This window comes from Ooceraea biroi, chromosome 4 (assembly GCF_003672135.1).
Source record: "Ooceraea biroi isolate clonal line C1 chromosome 4, Obir_v5.4, whole genome shotgun sequence".
NCBI lineage: Eukaryota > Metazoa > Arthropoda > Insecta > Hymenoptera > Formicidae > Ooceraea > Ooceraea biroi.
Genome location: NC_039509.1, coordinates 15583285 through 15597566, shown reverse-complemented (window position 1 = coordinate 15597566; position 14282 = coordinate 15583285). Strand labels below are relative to the sequence as shown.

Below are 14282 nucleotides of genomic sequence, written 5' to 3'. Positions count from 1 at the left end.
TCGCGTAAAAGAGTCACGGTGAGGTCTCGCTGCGCGTATACTTGGCGCGAGACACTACCGTGTCTCTTGATTTTACATGTCACATTTTTCTAGATTCTTTCTCCATTGATTTCGTATTGAGTGGTATTTTGATTCTTTGCAAGTAGCAGAGCTTTCTTGCGCTTCTTGAGAACTATGAAGAATCGTATTTCAACTCTTGGAATGTATGACTTTTAAAGACTTCTTATCGGTTTTCTTGGCGCTGAAATATGCTGAACAATGTTACTCTTGGTCATCTGACGAATGAATGGTAATCACTTCACCTTCATCACTTTTTGAAGGTCGTGAAGTAGACAGCGATTTATAAAATCGTTTTGTAACGGGCTAGGTCATTTTAGGTTACATACCTTTTCAAGAGAAATATCTTGCATAGCTAAAAAGAAGATTATTCGATAAGAGCACTGTAACTTCCTCGGATATCTTAATAATTTTGAAGTTTCTGCAGTTCTCATCAAAGTAACGAAAAGCGTGTCAAGTTACTTCTAAGTTAAGCAAATTTATAAAAGAAAAATGTTTTAATAAAAAGTAAATGACGCTTTTCCATAACTATTTATAGTTGATTCCCGTCAAAAATAGTATTTTAAGCTTTATCATTTCTAGAACGCGAAATACGGTATGACAAAATTAGCGATATTCCGGATCGTTTCTCGTTAATAACCAGAAGACCAAGAGACACGAATCGCTCTTTAAAAAGCGCCGAGTTCTATTACGTCGATAGTTCAGCGGTAATCAGCTGACGCGCGCGATTACACTTTATAATTCTGCGACTCTGCGGATCTTCTCGCTTTTTTTAAATCGGCGGTCTTTAAATCGACGAATTTCGTACGCGACGTCGAGACATTCACGGCCGATCGCCGATTCAAAGCGTATTCAAATACGATTCCGCCTCCTCCACCCCCAGACGCGCGATTCTGCATTCCCAAGAAGGAGGAGATGGCCACCCACGGCTATTTGCTTTTCAAAAAGCCGGCCGGGAGAAGCTCCCGCGCCTAGAATCGCCATCAATTACATAATGCATTCGAATCGCGATCCCCGTCTTGTAAGAGCGTGTCGTTCGCCTCGATACAAGGGGTGTCACACGAACGTCAACGTGATCCAGCAATAAGATCGCTGTATGTAACTTAACAACTTTTGAATTAAGCTTTGCAGCTCTTATTGGATTGTCTCGCTTCGAGGTTTTCATGAGTTCTATTCTATCGTCCCAAACTTTTATTTAATAGGAAAAATTACTTGCTCACGATATTGTATCGTTTCACGTTGAATCCTATATCGCTTTATCAAAAAACGATTTTTTTAATGAAAAATCATCAATTTCAGAATCGATTTTCCTTTCAGCATAATTGAAATCGAGTTTAGACGCTTCCGGCAATTTTCCTTCTTGCCTTCGGTAACTTCGGTACACCCTGTACATACTCATACGTCCGCGACCGTGTACGCCACTGTGGAGGATCCTCGAGGTCACGGTCATGCGGCGTCTCGCGAGAGGTGAAGTGCTCGCCCGGTGCCAAAAATTGATATCTGTCTCTTCGATCTTCGATCGCGTTGCGTGATTATAGTGTATATGTGTATTTATAGCTGACAAGGAAAGTCAGAATATAAAGTTCTAAAAAAATCGACAGCACGAAGATCAGTTATCTAATTTCGTATGTTTGTGCCGTACTTTTTTTAATAGTCAAATAGGATAATTCGTTATAGCCATCAATAAATGGTCTCAATTCATAACGAACATGTTGATCGCACTTCATTAAATACGCCGTTTGAAAATTCAATAAACGTAATTACAAAACCGAAGAAGGAGCATCGGTTTTCAAAATGCAAGCGCTGAAAAAACTTAATTCTGTATTTTTCCCGATTGTGATGTATCGTGCTACATTTGTGTCGCAAACCGCAGTTCAATAACTTGAAACATTTTTCAGAAAAAATGAAGAAAACCAAATGTTTGCTAGTCTCACACTTTTCCGCGATTGAACTCAATTTTTTTCCTAAAATTGGCACAAATTGGCACAAACATAGAAGGAACAACCTAGTGCAATTGACAAAAATACAACATTCAGGAAGTGCGGGGCTAACTTCACATCCGTACTCGCAGTAACTTTCCGCTCGATCGGTTAAATAATATCAACGTTGCAAAACACTGATGCCATATGTGCTCAAAATGTAATACATCACCCGCATCACGCCAGTGAAACCGAGGGTGGTATCATATTGCGCGGAGTAAAGTACACGTGTAACTTCCGCGTAGGCTTCTCGCGTTTCCGTGTCAGCGAATCGCAATGTTAGAGATGTATCGCCTTACGCACGGGCGATGTTACCAAAATCGACCAAAGCCGGGCTTCGGATCGAAGCTTTCCTCACGGCACGAGGAACGATATCGGTGTCGCCTTGGAGCTATAATTGACTATCCTGCGGCCTTAAACCTTTATAATTGGAGCAAGGACTCGAATTTTTCATCGTGATTATCTAACGATGTGAACTATCGTCTGTCTCGCGAGCCCCGTTTGACGCAACGGCACGCGAAAGCCTTGCGAACGAAACCGGATCGGTAATTATATAGTTTAACGGAGCACCCTCGGATGACCTGGACCTTGATATATATTATAAAGGTCACCCTTCTGAGTGACCTTCAAAAGGTTTTAGCCGTCGCTCGTTGTTTATTAAAAAGTTGTAAACAAAAGAAGTGGGTAAACCTGAAGAAAAGGAGGCATCTCCGATGACCTTGAGCTTGACATATGTTATAACGGTCACTCCCCTGAGTGACCTTCAAAAGGTTTTAGCCGGCGCTCGTGTTCATTAAAAAGTTATTTACAAAATTAATTTAGTGGTTTCGTATGGATTTTCCACCAAGTAATATGCAGAAGGTTTCATCTGTTGCTCGTTGTTTATTAAAAAGTTATCAACCAAAAAAGTATCACGCATAGTTTTCAGCCCGCTTCGCGGGGGGGAACCAGAATTAATTCTGGTTAGCTATCCTTTTAGGGCTGGGCCATATGAGCGATCTTAGCTAATTCCTCCAGATTAATTAATCGCGGCTGCAACACTGTTGGTGCAACCGGTTCGATTGCACCAACATTGATTGCCCGGTTAGTGTTGGCTAACTACGATCTCAATTAAATTTTCTTGCTCTTTTTCCTTCTCCGCATGTTTCTGCGACCACTTTCAAGTAGAAAAAGTCAAGGCGTCAATAAATGGTTGCTCGAGTAGTAAATCAAAAGCACTTTACATTTTCATGGATCTCTGATATAAAAATATATATATATCAATATTTATCGCTCTCCTATGCGAAGTATCGTAATTAAAATTAATTAGAAATCTACTTCATTTTGAAAAGTGCACGTGTCTTATATTGCAGCATCGCGCGGAACACGTCCGAAAGTTATACAGGTCAAAGCGAGCGGCAAGTTCGCGTGAGAGAGAAAGAGAAAGAGAGAGAAAACGAGATGCAGAACGCTGCCGCGCGAATGTGGGACCGAATTTCTGATTATTGCAACGGGGGTAAACGCGGCGGAGTCGCGCGGATGCTGCGCAGAAAGACGCGTCTGGAAAGTAGACGACCGCGCGTCGCGCCTCGTGGAGAAAATAAAAAAGGAGGATCTACAGTGGCGGGGAAGGACTCTTGGACGACACATACGTACACGTCGCGCGATTTCCCGCCATCACGATCCCCCCGGAACGTATCCCCCGTATACCGAGAGAACGCCGGGCGAACCACCACGCCACACTTTTCCAACTGGATTATGTTGATAGGATCATCCGCGAAGATCATCATGGAGCGAGCCGCCACGACTGCCGAGGACGCCGACGACGAGAGACGAATCGAGAGGAAAAACAAGCAGCATCCATATCCGTTGCACATCCAGACGCAACGAAAACAAAGCGAGAGGAGATCGCTGACGAATAGATATCGCGGATACGAGACACCACGTAACCGCCCAACATTGTATTCGCAGGCCGCGGCGCGCGATCGATCATCTATGCCGATCTAGTCGACGTTTTTCTCGGGCCGCCGCATTAGGATGCGACGCGACGCGCTTTTCATCGCATGCGAGAAAAGCGCTGACCTGATGGCGGATTGCACGTGCGCGCGAATTGCTCGAGCGAGGTGGGAAAATTTCGCGCCCGCTTTCCGCAAATCTTAAGGGGGGAGCCTGCTTTAGAACGCTGAAAATAAGGTATATTTTACGAATTGTTTTCGGAGAAACTATACAGCGGATCATTATAAAACTTTGATGCATTATTAGTACATGTTTAAAGATAAAAAAAATTATTTTTTTATTTGAATATATCGCCTGTAGAGGTCGTCCTGGAGGCATCTTAGTGCAGCCGCGTCGCCGGCATTGCAAATTGGTGAGCATTCTCCCGCCTCCAAATTTCGTCTAAATTGAAAAATTGAAATATGTTCTCGTTATTTATGAATTCCCATCGTCGATGAACCAAAGAGAGAAGAAAAAAGTTGAAAAGTGCCAAAATGGTGGAGCTTAGAACACAAAAGTACGATTTTTAGGCAAAGTTTTTGAACTTTTTCATGCAAAAATAATTGTTTCACTTAATGTTTTTATGAATATTAAAGGTTCATCGACGATGGGAATTCATAAATAACAAGAAAATATTTCAATTTTTCAGTTTGGATGAAATTTGGAGGCGGGAGAATGCTCACCAATTTACAATGCCGGCTGCACTAAGATGCCTCCAGAACGACCTCTACAGGCGATATATTCAAATCAAAAAATAATTTTTTTTATCTTTAAACATGTACTAATAAATGCATCAAAGTTTTATAACGATCCGCTGTATAGTTTCTCCAAAAAAATTCGTAAAATTATACCTTATTTTCAACGTTCTAAAGCAGGCTCCCCCCTTAACAGAGATAGATAGCGTGTGTCAGATTGACGACACATCTTTTCTCGAATATTATCTAAAGATTATCTGAGAGATGGGGAGATGACTCTGAATCTCTCTTTCATGCGAACGTAAAGGGTGAAGATGGTCGATTTTATCGATTAAACAACCGATAACTGACGGTGGCCGCCATATTCTTGTTTTCAGTCCCTCGATCACGTCACCCTTGGAACCTGCGTTCCCCGTTCTCGTGGATTCCGGGGGAAGATTCGATACTTTTTATTATCATGAACACGTTAGAATCCGATAGTTCACTAGATAGTTCACACGATCCCCCATTCAGTTGCTCAGCGGGGGATGAAAGCCGAGTCTCTGCTGTTGTTAGCTGTAAGACTGCCTCTTCCACGTCTGAGCACGAGGTAAATTCTTGCAAAAAATTCAATTTTCTATTTTCACACGCTATTTACCTGAAACAACGCACCATGTTCTTAGATCAATGTTAAAAGTTTTCGTAATAATTGCAATGTGCCGACTATGTTACTCGGATTCAAAAAGGGAAAGGTTTTTGTTTTACAATATTTCTCGCGGAATCGTGTGCTTGTAAATGAAACGAATTAATCCATTCGTATCTGTAAAGATCGTCCCGGATTGTCCAGCAGAGCCCGAAGCTTCAGACTCCAGCATGGCGAGGACGCAATCCGACGTGAAAGAATGTAAAGATTTATGCGGAAATGAGAAAATGAAGGCAAAGAAGGATGTCCATAAGGACAATACATCGACAGCTTCCGTAAATTACGATCGGATCTTAAACTTGGATCATAAAAATGTCAAAATGTTATACTGTAATTCTATGGTAGCAAGTTGCGACTGCAACGTCATTGCCAGGTGCGATTTCGAGTGCAACTACAAGCCTATCCGGAAAGAAGATTTTGAAAACAGTAAAGCGACTATTCGGGAGAAGACTCCGTTGAGTGACAAACGAAGAACGAATTATTTCGACGATGTGACAGAAGTGCTGGACAGCGTCGACTCGACGTACGAAAAAGTATGCCGTATGAAGCACGAGGAGAAATCTATCGATTCAGGAGTATCCCTGACTAGCGTAAACGCAGAAGATAATGATTATCAAATCATTATCGATAATCACGTTGGTGCGCAGAGAAAAGCAGTTGAGAAAAGCGACACTACCACATGCAAAAATGCCGAAAACGTTGCAAAAGATTGTCATAGACAGAATGTGATATCTCATATAAATAATATCAATAATATTCTACAAAAAGAGTCGGACATAGGAAATACAGCCGCTTCAGCAATAGGATTTAATCATTGTTGTAACAATGTAAACAATAGCGAGGATTATTTCGAAGGTAATGTTAATCTTGCGAAAGATACGGAAGAAAACATAGAACATACATCGAGCATTGAAAACATTAAAGAAGGTAGTATAGAAAAGACAATTGCGGAAATAAGAGAGATGAATGAGACGATTAAGAAAGTTTTGTGCACAAGCAACGATGAGCAACAGAATTTAACGGAGGAGCGAATGGTGGAAAGCTTAACCGCGAAAATGGAGAACGATCACGACGAGGTGATGAAAAAGATCATCGAGAGCTGCACCAACGTCTCCACGGACTTTCAAGAAGAGCCCGCGAACGACGAAAACTTGAATGCAGATTTAAAAGAATCGAGTGAATTCCTAAACGTATTTCGAGATAGCAAAATTTTGCCGCGTCATAGCATTTTGGAGACTGACATTGCTAAAGAAGATATACTAAAAACTATCGAAGAAGCGAAGAAGATCTTAACCGACAGCCCGTATTGGAACATGTCGGAGGCAAACGCTGAGAGTTACGACAAAGATGATTCATCGGAAAAATTTATGAGAGCGTTAAAAAATGATGAAAAGTGTAAAAAAATTAATGAGGAAGAAAACAGTTTTGTTGAGAATGAAGACACTAAAATGAATCCGATAAATATAGAAAACGAGGAAGCCTTCTTTTTAAATCCTGATGTAGTCGAGAGCAATTTGCAGAGATTAACGGAACTTACGTGCCTCGATCGTCCCATGTCGCACTTCGAGATTCACGAAACTTTGGAGAAAATAGCTGAAGAAAAGAGAAAAATAAAAGATCAGAAGAAGGAGTCGTTAGAAACATTGTCAAAGAAATTTGATGAAATCGATAAATTCGTTGCAGATCATGATGATAGTTTTTGTGCATCTGATAAAGATCACTGCGGCTTAAAGGCATTAGACGATACTGCCAGCGATTTCGATAGTCTCGACGAATTTCAGGTTGATCTCAAAAATCTCGAGCTTCCCTTAACGAAATCCGAAATAACCGAAAATTTAAAAATCGAGGAGCTGGAGAAGGAGCTTGTGGATGAGATAGAGAGACATAAGAAACTTATGGATGAATATCAAAGTATTATTGCTGCTGATTTAGAGACGACTTCAGAAGCGATAGTGGAATCAGCGCAAGCTAATCACGAAGATATCAAACAATCTGAAAATGAATCTAAGAAGGACGAAGAAGTAGACAATAAAAATGACACTGCAAATAAACCATCTGAAAAGATTGATAACACAATGACAAAATTTAATTTTGAATTTGATGATTTTTTTCCGGAAGAATTGAAGGAATCGAAAAGAACGTACGTTAAGGGAAAAGTTTACGATTTTGACGAGAAAAAGCATGGTGTCAGGTGAGTCCTTGAAACAGTAATGTGACATATTTTTAGTAATATCGAATTAATAAGTAATACATTTTGATTAAATAAAGGAAGCTTGCCAATTAATGGTCAAATAATTTCACATTATTATAATAAATAATAATTCTAGAATGACGGAGGAGCTGATCAGGAAGCACTGCAAGGAGCACAAACTCTACCAGACTCCGCATTTAAACGACGTCCTGTACCTACATTATAAAGGCAGGGATCTTTGATTGCATCGATATTCCCGGCATGTCAGCGATATACTGACAAAGAATTTGCATATTTTTCAGGATTTTCCTTCATCGAGAATCTTGAGAAGTACACGGGTTTGAAATGTCTGTGGCTGGAAAACAACGGTATACGCGAGATCGCGAATCTGGAAAACCAGAGCGAGCTGAAATGTCTATATTTGCATCACAATCTCATCAACAAGATCGAGAACCTCGACTGGCTAACGAAGCTTGACACCCTGAACCTCTCGCACAACACGATACGGAGGATCGAGAATCTCGGTGAATCTCGCGAGTCGCGGCGCGACTGTTAGCCCAGGTGACCTTGACCTTGACGTGCCTCTGCTTTTCAGACGGCCTCAAGTTCCTGAACAACCTGAACCTGTCGCACAACTATCTGCAAGAAACCGCTGACATCGAGTATCTCCGTCTGCTGCACGCGGTCTCGATCTTGGACATCTCTCACAACAGGATCGACAACTGCGACGTCGTTGACGTAAGCCGATAATTGCGCGTGGTGCACGCAAGATGCATTACCGGGGCATATTTTCGAGACGTGACAGGTGTTACGGTGCAACAACATGCTTTTCACTAAGACAAACTGAATAATGTTCCATTGTAAACTTAAACATCTTAGTTGAAATATTATTTTACTAGGAAGCAGGATTGGTAGGATATTAATTGCAGTCACAATGCGACCGTAATTTTACCTCCGTTGACTCTGTGTTTTGCCTAATGCTTCCAGCATTAAGTATTATATTTACAATGCAAATCCTAATCAACAGTTTCACGAAACTTTAAAGATTCGCGTACAACTCTACGCTTGCTTAGATTCTGAGAGACATGAAGTCACTGCGTGTCGTAACGCTGACCGGAAACCCGGTTTTGAAGCAGATCAAGATGTACCGCAAGACAATGATACTGAAGTGCAAGAATCTGCAGTATCTGGACGATCGACCGGTGTTTCCGCGCGATCGCGCCTGTGCTGAGGCCTGGTAAGTTTATCTCGACAGAAGCCACGAGCAAGCGTGCGAGAATGTCGTTATCCTTAAAATATCATCGGGATCTAGGATGCGTGGTGGTGCCGACGAGGAGGTGGCTGAGAGGAACCGGTGGATTCAAGCGGAACAGAAGAGGATCGATGATAGTATCACCGGTAAGTAAAGAACTTGTCAATTATTCGCGTGGCGGGTTTGAAATGGCCGCTCTTGGTCCTTTGACTCCTTTCACCTGTTCTGCATGTTCTCGATCTTTGTTTACCTGCGTCGACTGCCGCCTCCGCCCTCGAAAGCCCTGATAAACAAAAGGAAGCTACGCAAACCGGTCGGGACGTCCAAAAAGGAGGCGGTGGATAAGAAGAAGGAGAAGGAGGAGAAGAACGAGGTGGACAAGGAGGAGGAAGAGCAGGACGAAGAAATCGCGACGAAGTCGAGCGCGCGTACCGCGAGGAGCAGCGGACTGGTAAGAACTAGTTTCGTCAAGGTCTAGTACAGAATTCGTGCTTCGAATAATATCACCACCTATTGGGTTCCGTCGCGACCATTTGATCATTCACTACGTGAAACCCCCACACCTCTCGATCACCTGCCCCCGTGATGCTGACCACGATGAACACGCTAAAGCTCGACTTGGAAAGGAAGAAAAAGTCCAAAGAACGATCCTTCCTTGGTTCCTGCGCCTCCTCGTCGTTGTCGTCGTCGGATGAGGAGCTCGCGAGCAACGAAGAAAAGGAAGACGCGCGGCAAAAAGGAAGCGAGGAAAGTGACGGAAGGAGACCAATGGCGGAGGAAGAGAGAAGAGTCACCAATAGACACGGCGGGGAGCTTCTGCTGCCCTGGAAAGCCGAGGTATGCGATCCCTATCTTCTTACGACGGCTAGGAGTTTAAGGTGCATAAAAAGTTGTTCACCTATTCGTCGTGCCTAGGCACGAGAAGAAACCCGATCACAAATTCTGATTGAAGAGATCTCCGAGCCTCAGCAATATACCGCTGGTGAAAGAAAATGCCTCGGAAAACGAATTTTGGATAACCGTAGAAGCATAGACGATCCAATCACCAGGGAGATCGCCGATTGCAACAAAATAATGTTGGAATTAACGATGAAAGAAGAAGAGGCATCAAACTTACGAAATTCGATTGATGACAACAATAGGATATACGGTGAGTGAATTAATTAATTGACATTTTATACCTTTAGGTACGCGGATGATTGTCCAGTTGCTAAAGATTCTATTTTAAATTTGCCTGTAAAAATTTATGTTACTTGTCTTTGGAAAGTTATTCTTGTCTTTGACGAAACTTGGTAATAGGAAAATTGTTTTGCGCATTTCAGATCGCGAACGCGAGAAAACATCTATCTCCGTATCGTGCGACACGTCGGATTTAAGACAAATGTTAGAAGAGGATGAAAAAGTCGGCACGAGTGCGGTCGCCGATGCGAGAGAGCATGGATCGGAGAAAAATATCAAGAGCTATCGGAGAAAAAACAAAGAGTGTCCGTTCGGTTCTAAACTTAGCAGCATCCGAGAGGAAATGAGAGAATTCTGCGACGGTATGAATAGGTTTGTTGATGAAAACAAGATAGCGTTCAAGAACGGCGAGGTGGAGGGATTCTGGGGCGGGAGAAAAATGGTGGACGCGAATTTGCAAACCGATTCCGTTGATGATGACGAGAACCGAGAAATCGAGGCTGAGGTTCCCGCAGGCGAGGAAGATAAATTGCAACGATGGAGTACCAAAGAAAGAAAACTGAAGGTCAGGGAGATGATCAACGAACGAGAGGCTGAAGCGCAGAAAAATACAATGGAGACCAAAGATATCAAAACGAGCGAAAATTCTAATAATCATTCATCGGAAAATGAGAAGCCGACAGCTGCGAATAATTTTCAGAATGTCTACGATTTAATGACGCTGAAAACTTGTCCGAAGATTTTTCCAGATTCAACAGAAACGTACCCGATGAAAGACTCGGAGGATTACGTACACGAGCCATGTGCACAAATAAAAGAAAAGTCAAGAGGTACAATGTACAATAGCCTTCTTGCCGAGATGAGATATCAGAATAAAACCCGAAAAATGTATAAGTCGAATGTTTCGAATAAACTGATGGTTTTGGAGAAGAAACTGGATTCCGAAAAATCAGTGATAGATGATACAAAGAGAGAAAGTCTTATCAGTGTAACAACGGATCATGATTCCGAGGAGCAATTCTCGAAAAGCAAAAATATCGCAGAGACAAACGGTAAGTGTGCAAAAATTGAAATCTTGGACAAGTCTAATGACATTTTGCTCGAATCTCCACAAGAGAAGAAAAATGTCGACGAATCTGATGATGATTCCTTCAAGACAGCAATATCTCTTCAAGAAGAGTCGCAAATTGTAGGAAGTAATCAAGAGTCGCCAGAAGTTTTAAAATTGCAAAATAATTACGATAAATTTACTACTACAATTAAACATGAAAACATCAATGATACAGTAGAAAATTTTCTCGACAAGACGGAGGAAAATCTGTCGAATAGCGAGCAAGAATTTTCAACGGAGCTTGATTCTCAAGTGAAGTCGTTCATCCAGACGATAGATCGTTTATCTTTAGAAAGAACGAGTCAGTCTTCGAAATTGATGGGTAAAAGAACTCGTGAAGCCGAAGATATCGAGATTAGCAACAAGAAGTCTTTTTTCATCGAGGAAGTAAATCCCGGAAGGAAGTTGGACGAGCGCAAACCACGTAGCCAGATCTCCGAGAGGTGCAGACAGCACCTGATACAAGAGACGAGGAAATTCGCGAAGAAAGTATCACCGTTGATCGACAAGTGCATAACGAATCTGATAAAGGACACGGAAAATACTAATCAAAAGTCGCAGTATCAGAAATATGATCGCAGGAGTCTCGGAGAATATCTGCCATCTGATTTCGCTTCTAGAATGGATTTCGGTAAACCCACAGGCAATTTTGGAGGACAAAATAATCACCGCGATAAGTGCGCCGACAAATCTAACGATTTAACAAACATGCATTCTGAAAAGCAAGAATCGACGCGAGAGGAAACAATGAAATTGGAATCTGCCGTAGCTGACAAATCCGGTAAGATCATATATTAATAAAATAAATATAAAATGCATACATGAACCAAATTTATCCACAGATAAAAATTTATTGTTTAAATATATTAATCCGTTTTAGATATTCAATCACTTGCTGATCTCTTACAACAGTACGAAAGCACCTACAAGTCGGAATCATTGGCCGCGAATACCGGCATGTCACTTTATAAAGAATTTTGTGATCATCTGGACCAATTGAAAAATAAAAAGAAATTGCTGATTAAACCAGATTTCATGAATCAAGAAGATAAAGAGAAGTTACCTGATAATGAAATATTACAAGAAACGGAATGTTCGATAAAGAAATCAGTCAGACCACTAATTGAGGTGATTTCTGAAAGTCCCGCAATTTCTGAGGATTCCGAAGATATTTCGAAACAGAAAGAAGTTGTAGAAAAATCGCATAATCCTCAAAACACTTCCGATAATTATCAAAAAGATGTGAGTATGTATAACGAGAAACATTATGCACATTTTTAAAAATTACTATATATATATATATATATATATATATAAAAGTTACTTTTTACAAAAACTTTAAGAGTAATCAATTAAATATTACATATAATATTATTTTACACATTACCTTTCTAGGCTGTCTTCAGAAGACTGTCCGAGGAGATGATTGACATCTCTGATGTTCCTGAAAAGCATATCAATCAAGAAAATCTAGTTAGCTTGGACGAGAAAATAAAGCTCGGGATGTTTTCTACATCAGGTACATCGGAAAACTCAGATTGCAAAGAGGAGTGCGCGTTGAAAAAGGAAAAAGATGGGACCATTACGACGAACATGAAAAAGAGTATAGAAATGCAGGTGGCACAGGAGGGCTAAGTGAATCGAAGTTTTTAATGCTGTTACGTTATTTTCAAACCAAAAATAATAGTTAATGCACTTAATATACGTTAATGGGGTAAACTGTAAAACGTGTAGGATCGCCAAGAACGAATTTCGTTTTCGGGAATAATCTAATCCCTGCGCGACTCAATGATTTGTAGATCGTAAAACAGTTGTTAGTTTAAGTTCGCCGAATGTTCGACACGTGTCTCTTGTCCTTCCAGTTTGAAATAAATGCATTATCTTCATCAGATGAATCTGTGAGACTCGAGGAACGCTCGAGAAAACCTCGACGAAAAGCGAGAAACGACAGGTGGTGGAAACAGACCGGCCTTCTACTACGTACACTTTATTTTGGTGTCCACACTCACATTAATTATATAATAATCATAATCATAATCATAATAATGACGATGACGGTGATGTCGAGATGAGCCGTAATTAACAATAGTAATAATAATTAATCCCCGTAATCACGCGCAATGATAATTGGTCGCACGCGAAAAGAAACGATACTCCATCACGCTGAAGTGTATTATCTCTTTATCGTCGTCTCTCTCGTCAGCCTCCGGACAGATTCCAGATCTGAGTCTCGGATCCCTTACTCCCGCAGAAGCTACCATCTTGGCGCGAAAAGCTCTTGGTATTATAATATATTTATATAGAGTGATTATACCGCGCAAATTGTTTTAACGAAACTGTCCCCCTTCGTCGTGCCAACTTTCTTGTTCCTGTCACTCGTGCCGCCCCTTTTCGCTCTTCGGCTGCCTCTTCTTGTGACTTTACCTCAGGGAACGTGTACGAACGTGTGTGTATGTGCATGCGTGCGTGCGTGCGTGTGTGTACGTGTGTGGGTGTGTACCTCCTTCGCCTCTCGACAAACGTACGAATTACATATCCCGCTAGGATCGTTTATAGTAATAGATATATAAATATGTACGTACACTAAGGTGCATTAATTCGCGTGGTAGCGAATATATATATTTATTAATATTAATATATATATTATATATATGTGTATATTATAATATTATATACATGTAATATATATGTATATATATATATATATATATATATTATTATATATAGTAATATTAATAAATATTAATATAAATATTTGCTACCACGCGAATCAATGCACCTTAGTGTACATATCACACTTCGCTCCTCACACAGGCACGCAGAAATCAAATTTGGTGTCGGTGTCTCGGGTTCTTTCCTTTTTCTTTTTTTCTCCCTTTTCTTTTGCATCTTTTGCGTCCTCTTTCCCACACTCGTACGTAGTTAGTTACTCGTGTAGCTTTCGAGCGTTTTTCTTTTTCCTCTCTCGCTCGCACTTTCGTTTGCTCCCTAATTGTAATCGTTATATTCTACAGAACGTACAGAGTGTCGACGAAGAGCGATCCACGACTGAGAACGAGAAAATCGCGACGAAATCTCGCGATAATCGTGGATTAAATTTCTTCTTTAAAGTAACAGCGAGTGATTTACGAAACGTGACCGTCGATCGGCTCTTCATCGACA

General features: G+C 41.1%; 1 protein-coding gene across 1 annotated transcript; it reads left to right on the top strand.

Annotated features, from left to right (window-relative positions):
• Positions 1–4996: 4996 nt before the first annotated feature.
• Positions 4997–13612, top strand: LOC105284569 (dynein assembly factor 1, axonemal homolog). The gene is given in 13 exon segments (XM_026969011.1): positions 4997–5294; positions 5513–7578; positions 7715–7806; positions 7881–8122; positions 8125–8316; positions 8652–8815; positions 8891–8976; positions 9112–9281; positions 9443–9674; positions 9750–9980; positions 10153–11901; positions 12001–12362; positions 12516–13612. Coding segments are annotated over 13 exon segments (5958 nt in total). The 5' UTR covers positions 4997–5162; the 3' UTR covers positions 12756–13612.
• The last annotated feature ends 670 nt before the right edge of the window (positions 13613–14282 follow it).